We start from the raw sequence: 9,876 nt of genomic DNA, 5'->3' as shown, positions 1-9,876 counted from the left end.
CCCCCCTGGCCCGTACAGCGGGCGGGGCGGGGAGCCCGCCGGCCTCTCAGGGGCGCGGGCCGGGCCGGCGGGACGGCGCGGTCTCTCCGCGCCTCTCGGCGGCGCGGGCGTTCTCTGAGGAGAGACCGGGCGGGTCGGTAGCGCCGGCCGCGGGGAGGCCCGAGGTACGGGAGGTTGCCCCGGCCGGCAGGCAGCTCCCTGCCCTTCTCGGGGACGCTGCGAGCATCGCGCGTACCGAGCCCGTCCCCCGGCGGTGCTGAAGGGACGGGCTGCTGCCGCCCCGGGCAGCCCTCCGGCGGGATCGCGGCGGGCCAGGCGTTCAGCCGCGGCAGCGAAACTGCGGGCAAGCCCCACCGAGCGTGTCGTCTCCAGCGCTCGCATTTGTAGTGAGATACGTCTGAAGAGCCTCCTCCATTAGTATAAGCGTCAGGGGCAACGCTGGGCGCGACTAACAGGTGGGTTTGTGCCTCCAATTAAGGGAAATGGAGGCGTCGGGCAGCGCTGAACCCGTCGCGGCGCAGAAGCTGCCAGGAATTTCGGCGTCGGTGCAGACAGAAGCTAGCTGGCTTCATGAACGCGCCCACGGAAAATCAAGTAAGAAACAGCCTCGTTCAAGAAAGAGGTTGCTCACTTGTACTGCCATTCACTCAAGCTGCCTCGTACCCCACCGACTTTCGTGGAAGGCGCGTGACTTTGCAATTTCCCGAGATCCGTTTGCAAAGTGGCAGCCCACCCGGGAGCAGCCCCCAGGAATCCCCCTCTGCAGTCCCCTCGTTAACCTCTCTGCAGAGCCGCTTCTAAATGAACCTCTGGGTCCCCATTAAGCATGCGGGAACGCTCTGCCAGCCAGCAGGCGTAGGAGTGCTCAGCAGGCAGCAGAAATAGCGTATTGTACTCCTGCGAGAGGTACTGGCAAAGCCTCTAAGGAGAGCTGAAAATATATCAACCTTTTTTCTCCTTCTGCTCGGCTGAGTCATCCCGGCACGTGACCGAGTAACCAGCTCCTTCGCTTGCTCGCTGCAGTACAGCGTTGTACCTTAGCATGCAGCATATTAGTGGTAGTTGCTGCCTGATCCCATCCCCTTTGGGCACCGCATCGAACATCCTTTGTGCTTCATTTTCAATGCCAGGCAGCTCTCCTCTGTAGGAGAATGTCTCCTGCATCTCACGTGCCTCTGAGAGCAGGAGGAGTGATCTGGGCCACAAAACACAGCACACCAGCTGAAAGTACTAGGGAAAGCTGCATGCAGACCTATCTCAATAGAAAGGGGGCATGCACAGACCACGACAGATAAACAGTGCTCTCTTTGTTTGGAAATGCACTGTGAACATGTTTGCAGGAGAAAAACAGAATAGGCTTTGTACTTTAGTTGGAGCTTCACGAGTCCTTGGGATGACTGTCGCTGTAACGATCAAAGTACAGCATAACCAAACTTGTGCCAGCAGTAAATCATCTACCTGGGTTTGGATGCAGCAGCGGTAGGTAGATAGAGATGATACAGAAGCTGCAAAGCCCATTAGAGAGGGCAGAGTAAGAACATGGAGTGTCCACCTGCTCTGAGCGCTGCGCCCCAGGTACCAGGCGTCCCTGTGTCCCTCGGTGCCATGGTGCACCCAGAGCCGTGCCCCAGCTGCACAGCTCCACTGGTGCATTTTGCACTCCCTGAAGTCACTTCTTCTCAGGCAGGGTTTGTGATCAGTTACTCTCTGTGACACAGCTTGATTGCAGAGGGCGATAACTACACGTCTTTGTACTGCAATTTAAAAAGACAAAGTTCAAGGAAACCAGCAGCCACATCATTCAGCCTTCTAAAAGCATAAGCAACTCCCATAGCATCACTTTCTGCCGCTTTCTGCTTTTCCTCCTGTGTGGGTGCATTCACTTCCAGACGCCTGCCTGAGCTGTGGTTCCCACTGCAGGCCTGAGAGCTGGGTGTTGACCTGGGGCTGTCGCAATTTTTACCCCTTCCTTTTTAAATACCTGTCCTGATTTTTTCATACTTTCCAAAGAGGAGGACTTAGAAAGGATTTGGTATTTCAGCCTGCCCAGAGTTTCATCTGGCTGAGTGTTTTCTGGAAAGCAGAACAAGCTTACTTAGAAGGGCCAGACAAATGGGGTGGCAGCAAGGGGAATCGAAATTCAAGATTAAAAGAACAAGGAATGTGTTTAGTTTGCCTGAAGGGGAGGCTATGGCAGCTGGCATGGTGGCCATGTCGATGTTCAAATAGAAGGTGACATATGGGACAGCACACAGTTGCGCACCTGAGGCAGCTTGATGTCAGTAGCACTGCCTGCCGAGAGGGAACCTGGGACTGCCGAGGACAGTGATAGACACTCAGTCATCTGAGATGTCTCCTGTTGCCTCAAAGGCTAAAAACCTCTTTGGTGCACTCACGCAGCATGGACTGCACTTGGAAATGAGAAAAAGCTTCAATCGTCTCTACAGCTCCTTCTTCTTAGGACAAGAGGCTGGAAATGCTTTAGAGGATAATGCAATGTTAGATTAGTGCTACAAGTCACTGACCCTAAGCAATAAGCTGTCTCCATGGCTTCAGTGGAATGATTTTGTAAAGCCCTGATCCAACGTCAGTGCCCAGTTCCAGTCCCTCAGGCATTTGGGAAGGGTTGCACACAGATCCAGAGCCGCCCTTCTGAAAGCATAGGAGCAAGTCTGGCAAGAAGGTCTTGGGCAGCCGATGTGGTTAGTGAGAAAAAGCTGGCATGCTGAAAAAGGAACAAACAAATGTGTCTAGAAGATAAGCTTTCCGAGAACACAGCACTGCTGTTCAGTAATTCTCATTATCGCTATTACTTGCAGCCCTGTCAGAAGAGTTCAGCAGCTTGGATGTTTTGTGTGACATGGAGGTAAGGACTCACCCAGGTTGCATATATATGTTTTATGCTTAATGGTTCAGAGGTAACTCTGAACAAAGATATGACTCCACATTGCTTTTGGTATTTTCCACTTTGAGTTCAAAGAAGATTTTGTGAACCTGTTCAAGAAATCGCTGTGCACGCTCCCCTCCGTTGGCCTGCCTACCCTCCTGGCCTACAGACCCGAATTGTCACGAGAAAACATACAGATTGAGGTGAGCCAGTGGTGGGTGTTCCCTACTGTGTGGCTTTTTTAGTTTATTTTAATTCCTATGATTGCCACGCAGGAAAAGTAATAATAATGCCCTTTGCCAAACTAGCGCAGGAGTTCCTTTATGAAAGGGTTTTTCTTCTGTGTTGAAATGATGCTTGTTGTGCACTCCTAAACAGCAAGAGGCTGTGCAACTCCTCTCACCACCACTACATCCTATGTTGAGAATTGCCTAGCAGAAGATTCTGCCCTTTGGCTAAAACAGAGGTACAAAATTTATATAAATACTAGGTATACAGTCAAAGAATACAAGCTGGGCATAGAGTTCTCTGTAATCCTTAGCAGAGTAAAGTCATTAGAGAGAGAGTTAATCTTACGCGTGAGGTGGGGACAAGGGAATTTCCAGGAACTACGCTCCAGAGAAGTCAAGTATTTCACATTAATATGTTCAGAAAAGGGTTTGAATGAAAGTGCTAAACACGTAGTATAGTAATTGAAGTGTAAGTGAAGCACACCAGCTAAGCAGCCCCAGAGCAAGTACCCTTCACCCCTTGCTGCTGCGGCTGGGTGGCTGCTGTCTCTCCGAGGAGCGCTGAGCTAGGTGTGCTGCCCTGGGGAGCAGAGGCATTAGACACGAAATTCAGCAGCGTGCTCTTGGCAGCTGCATCTTCTACAACTCGGCTTCAAAACGTGTTTTCAAAAAATAGATATTTCTTTCAGAATATCTAGTACCCGTCCTCAAAATATATCCTGCAGCAGCCCTGATTTGCATCTGGTCAAATATGCTCAGCTCTTTTGTCAACAAATCTGCTGGTGGTTCCTCATGAAATTTCCCACAGATTTTCCTATGACGAACAGTGCAACAATCTGGGCACTTTTTCTCTTCGAAGCCCCAAGCAATGTATTTGCAAGGGTTAATGGCACCGGAGTACTCAACTATAGCGTTCTGCATGCTCTGAAGTGTTCCCTTGGAAGAAATGGGTCTCATAAATACTACAGTAATTCCATTTCTTTGAGGGGTTTTATTTATTTTTTTACTACAGATTGGCTTTTGGTTTTGGTGGTTTCCTGAACCTAATGTATTGAGTTAAACCGTTCCACGATATCACAGACACAGATCTGTTTTAACTGCTCTTATGCGCTTTATAACATTGCGTTTTGAGCGGAGCCCTCTTTCCCCAAGATAAAACGAGGATTTGCATGCTGATACCGTATTTCTGTCCTCCCCTTGTTCTCTCTCCCCACCTCCACTTCAGACAGAGGAGGACTCTGCTCCAAGGTGCGAGTACTGTGGCAGTCTGCTGAAGCCATTCCCCTCCGTCGAAGGCGTTTGCCCACCGTCACAGGATTATGAATCAGTAAGCTGGCGGGAAAGATTAACAGAGGTTTGCTGTGGAAAGGCCTGCTCTCATGGCACCGCTCGTCTGTCTTTCAGAAATTCTGCTGCGAGCGTAATCGAGACCTCTACGAGTTCATCGTAAATGAGAGGAAGAACCACGAAGGTGCCTGGAGCGTTCCCATTGCTGTTGGCCCCCACAAATCCCACGGCACCGAAGCCGACAGGCTGCTGTCAAAGGAGAGAGCGTACCAGAGGTACCATGAAGTGACTACAGGGAGAACTGGGGATCAGGTCTGTATGAGGAACAACAGGTGACTCCGGAAGGAAAAGAAGCATTAAGAAAATGAAACTGCAGCAAGAGGGAACGGAAGAAGAAAAAAATTTGCTTTAGGCAACACAAGTTCATATTCTATCTAAACCCTCTTGGCTTTTCTCTCATCAGGCCGTATTAGGTGGCGAGGTACGTGCTAGGTAAAGCATTAATTCTGCTGCTGACAGACATAATACCTAGAGACAGGTAGAGCCAAAAACAAATTGCAGCTGTGGGAGGGTCTACCTTTTACCTCAGGTGCTGAAACAATTTGTATTTCTCAATTTGCTGCATAAACTGTGACATGCATTTGGATTCCGATTTCCAGAGTCATGAGAACTCTGCAAGTTTGACTTCTGCTGAGCTGTTTAGCAGGAGGCCCAAAGCTTATACAAATATCTAAGCCTATGGCATAGACATAAAGAAAAGTAAATCAGCATACCTGGAAGTAAACCATTAGTTTCCTTGAAGATCCTTTGCAGTCTGATGATGCGAGTACCTCATATTATGTACAGAGCATAAACCAAAGCCATTGCCAGACACTGTCAAATTTATAGGAAGCTAGATAAGAACAGTGAAAATATTCTTGGACATTAGCTGTTTTCTTGATCTTGTGGGCAGCTCTCCTTCTCTTTTACATAAAATCTTGATAAAAAATCCACTACAATGTTTAGCTCTGCTGTCAGTAGAGCTGATGCTATTGCAATCGCAGTCTGTTCACTGAAATCTCTGTATGGGACCAATTCCTTTTTGCTGAGATTATTATTATTTTGGTGAGATCCCGTTGCCTGTAACCGTTATTTGCAATTATGAGAGTGGAGAGAAAAACAGGTTCAAAAACTTGTGTTCCTGCAGCAAGGATATCCAGTACTTCTAGCTTTCAAAACAGGATATATGAAATGTATATCAGGAACACTTTCATTTTCCAGGCAGCAGGAGAGACAAATGGCCAGACAGTTAGCTTTCCTGGCAGCAGAGGCGACGAGTGTAGCTGAATGTGAGTTTGCATTTCCTTATGTATTTATTTGTCTATTTATTACAACAATGAATTGAATGGAATTGCTTGTCTCTAATGCTCTCTAACTGAACAGGAGGATTTATACAGTGACGTGTAAGTTCATTGTCAAGTGTGCAATCCCATTCAATTATATACTGCCATATTAAATAATCCCTCACATGAAAAAACAAAAGCAGTTACATTCCCATTGCACAGAGAGGATCTCCTTGCTGTGACTTTCAGTATTTATATCTGAACATTTCAGCTGAGAGGCACAGAAATTGACCTTAGAGAATAGTAAGTTGGCAAAGCCAAGCCCTTGAGAAGATACTGCCAGCATTAGGGTGATCAACTTTTTGCCTAATCAGGTGAATACTCCACTAATTCCTAGCCCAGGCTGTGGATGACTGAGCAGCCCTTTGGATCTAGCTATAAAATCAAAGGCATTTTGACTAAGAACAGATGAACTAGGTTTACAATATGGGCATATTTTCACAGAGGATGGCAGGGCACTGAGGCTTTTGCAGCACCAAGGATTTCAGCATGTCAGTCCTCCAGAGCATGGAGCTGTGAATGCTATCCAAAAAAAGTCATTCTTTACTCACACAGATATGTATGTATACATAATTGAAAAAACTACAATCCTGTTCTCTGAAATAGCTGAACACTTTGGACTGTCCTTGTTAGAAAATACCCCAAGACAGACTCCCAGGATAGAGCATTTCAGCCAGAAATTCCCACTCCCCCAAGTTACAGCCTCCCTGCAGAGGTGCCAGGCAGCCCCGACATTGACGCTGCCAGCCCTACCCGATGCAGACAAACCGTCCCTTTGCTCTCTAGGTTCAAATCAAGCTGGCACAATTTCCTACCTGCTTTCTCGGGAGCCCCCATCACCAAAGGGCCGGACGCTGGTGCCTGGTGGGAAAGCAGCAGAACCCGAGGAGGATCCCGTCTCTGACAGCATCAGCTGCTGCGATTTTACCCTTGTGGGTGGAAAGGCAAGTAGCTGCTGCCTGATGGTGATGGGCTGTGCCTCGGCCGTGTCCACACTCCGGAGCGGCTGGAGCCTGGCACCTGCCTGTCTTTAAAGGGCAGCTGGTGCAGGACTGCTCTCATCCATTTTATCATTTCTTTTCCAATCTTAGGTAGTGAAGAATGAACTGTTGGAAAAGTACTACAAACATGGAGGGAAATTCCTTACCATGCTTCCAGATGGAACAGCACAGTTATTGTATCCTTTACAGGACTCACTTGCCTGCATTAGTCCAGGGTTGTAACTGTAATTTTAAGTGTGTTCTAGTCTGCTTTATCACTGAATAACCTGGTCCTCCACTCACTCTCGCTTTCACAGTCTGAAAAAAAGCAGTAGTGAAACAGCTTCCATAGCTCTTGGTCTGAAGTTTTTCAGATCAGCCAGTAGCTTTGATGAAGGACAGGCACTTGTGTCTTTAAAACCCAGCTTAAGAAACGCGCTAGCCCCGTGTTCGGACACACTCCAAGCTCTGGCCACCCGTGGAAGGGCTCTGCTGGCTGAGTGGGCTCCGAAAGTGCTCAGCCCCAACAAACCAGCACAATGTTTCCGACCGGCACTGGTGTGGGGCTGACGTCTCTGTCCCGCACGTAGGAGCACATAAGAGGTGCACAGACACCAGTTACCAGTGTAACTAAGAGTACTGTCTGAAGAAATAAAAACATGGCAGTTTCACCAAAGGACCCCATAGCTTTCAGGCTGCCTTTGCTATTACTTAAGCCGTAACACTTTAAGTCGCCCACGTTATTCTTCCTTACTGTGGCTAACTTCTTTCTGACCCAGGGGTGTATGAAAGTGTACCTGAGCTCTGCCACCAAAGCAAACAGGGGCTTGAGACTACTTGTCTGTTCTGCCCTCCAGGCTGCTTTTATCCCAGGGATGCTGCCGGTCACGGCGGTGGCAAATGGCAAAGTGCCATAAACGCATGCGCTCACAGTAGCAAGTCTTGCTGGAGGGAAACCCCAGTGAGACACAAAATACCTGCTGTTTGGATGTGTTCAAGTCAGGTTTAAGGGCCAAGGGCCTTATTTTCCCCCTGGTTGGTTGTTTTTTTTTCCTCTGGGAGAATAATACCTCTCCCTGTTTTCTCTGCTGTCATCCAAGTTGAGTATTTTGATCACTTCACTTTGCTAGGCTTCTACAACCATAAGCATTGTCCAAGAACATGTCTTTAAAATAAATTTGCTAAGTGGTTCTGCCTGGATTATTGGTTAGAAAACAACAAAAATGTATTCCATATCTCTAACAGCTGTTTTGTCAGTGTACACAGAATACTTCAATGTAGGAGAAAAGCACTGGCAGTGTCCCAGGTAACACTGGCAGCACACCACCATTCCGCCTTTAACGCAGGGATCTAGGTAATACATCAATTTTTATACTCCAAAGTAGCACTCTGAAATACTTAGTATGTAATAATAGACCAACCAGACAAAAAAAGGGGTTATGAACACCTTATCTGATGACAGCTATCCATCTGGAAATCTGGCAATCATTGTTATACGAGAGGAGAAATGGCTTACTTGCATAGTACAGGAAGACAAGCAGAGTAACGTCAAAATACAAGCAGTATTTAAGTCCAATGGCAGAAGTACTTGCTATTATCCGAATGGAGCTGTGTGGTATGTTCACATTGGTCAGAGCAGTTTTGCTTTCCACTGCGCCTTTTAAATTTCAAAGGTCATAAACGATATTTTTAACAGCATTCAAAAATTAAAGGACAAATATAGCAGCTCATGAGCCCTGCTTCGGGTGCCTCCCAGAAGAGCAAGGCTACCCCAGCTGTGTCTTGAGATGGGGGTTAGATCCCAAACTAGCTGTGCCTCGGTCCCATCCCTCTGGGGAAGGAGGGACGTAGGCTGTGGGCGCTGCAGGGTTCAGAGCTTTGATTTTCCTCTCTTTTAGGATAAACATGAGTATTCAGGGAGGGCAGTATTTGGACCAAGCAGGCAGCAGGGTGAGAAGGTGGACATGGCCAAACAGCGTCATGTCATCAGGACCCCACGTCCCGCTGAGCCCCATCTTCATCTCCCTGAACCGGCACGTGGGGGTCAGGATCCTAGGCCAGGACAAGATCACTGTTTCCTTCCTCGCCATGGGGCAACAAGCAAAATTCAGCGTGGGAACTAAAGTGCAGGTATTTCTCAAGCACACAGGCAGCTCCACAGAAAGCCGCTCCCCACAGGAGGAGTGCAGCAGCCAGGGAAGCTCCCATCCATAGGGAAGCACGCTCATTCCACAGTGGGTACTCCCTATGTTGCCCCATGGTCCTGCCCCCCAAAATAGCAAACAGTGGAGGTGTACCCGTGCTCAGTCCCATGCAGACAGGGGACTCAGCAGCCTTGGCAGCCCTGGCTTTCTGCAAGGGGCTGCAGAGTGCAGGAAGCATTCCCGCGCAGGTCCCCACTGTCCCTGGCTGCATCCCCAAGGGACACCCAGGCTCTGCCGTGTGGAGGAGAGCCATGATCCGTGGGGACAGGGTGCGTGGCAGCTCCCTTCCTCCAGAGGGGCAGGTTTATCTGCTGGGGAGAGACCAAAGCCCCGTCCCGCAATGCTGTGGCTCTGCTGACACAGTTCGCCTCTGCTCCCCAGGTCAGCAACATCACCCGGCTGCCTCCCCCTACCTGGCTGGGCGAAGATGAGCTCCTGCTGCTTGCCTTCAGGGTGAGGATTCTGCGGCTCTTCGACAGACTGCGTGGATGCTTAAACTTTCCTTCTAACGAGCAATGGGACAAAATTAAGCCTCCAGCTTACCTTGTCACACAGACTTTAAAGATCTTACAGCTTTGCACAACTTCTGACATAAGCGATGAGCTACGCAGCTCAGTCAGGGCAATAGTAAATGCTCAAGTCTGATCAGCACATGTGTGGTGTGAAAGCAAAAGGATGAGAGGGGTTGAAAAAGATGTCCAGGAAAACTTGCTGCCAGTGCAGAAAAAACCCACCACGAGGAGACTTGTAGCTGAGCTGGAGGGATGGGACAGAAGTGCCTCAGACCCTCCAGCTGCAGCCCGAAGCCAGAAGCACCTAAGTCACTCCTTTAAGGGGCACTTTGTCCACCCCAGGAGACCTCTGGGACCTTCCCAGCTGCCATGAGTCGCCGGTGGTTTTTCCAGG

The 9,876-nt window shown here is 48.9% G+C and overlaps 1 protein-coding gene across 1 annotated transcript; it reads left to right on the top strand.

Annotated features, from left to right (window-relative positions):
- The first annotated feature begins 304 nt into the window (after positions 1-304).
- Positions 305-9,648, top strand: ERICH6 (glutamate-rich 6). Its single transcript, XM_010584898.1, is given in 12 exon segments — positions 305-594; positions 2,820-2,878; positions 2,880-2,960; positions 2,962-3,090; positions 4,343-4,444; positions 4,522-4,679; positions 5,665-5,732; positions 6,573-6,730; positions 6,878-6,963; positions 8,229-8,381; positions 8,665-8,896; positions 9,352-9,648. Coding segments are annotated over 12 exon segments (1,602 nt in total). The 5' UTR covers positions 305-482; the 3' UTR covers positions 9,616-9,648.
- The last annotated feature ends 228 nt before the right edge of the window (positions 9,649-9,876 follow it).

Source organism: Haliaeetus leucocephalus, unplaced genomic scaffold (genome assembly GCF_000737465.1).
Source record: "Haliaeetus leucocephalus isolate CR32 unplaced genomic scaffold, Haliaeetus_leucocephalus-4.0 Scaffold1014, whole genome shotgun sequence".
Lineage (NCBI taxonomy): Eukaryota > Metazoa > Chordata > Aves > Accipitriformes > Accipitridae > Haliaeetus > Haliaeetus leucocephalus.
This window is presented reverse-complemented; position numbering and strand designations above follow the sequence as displayed.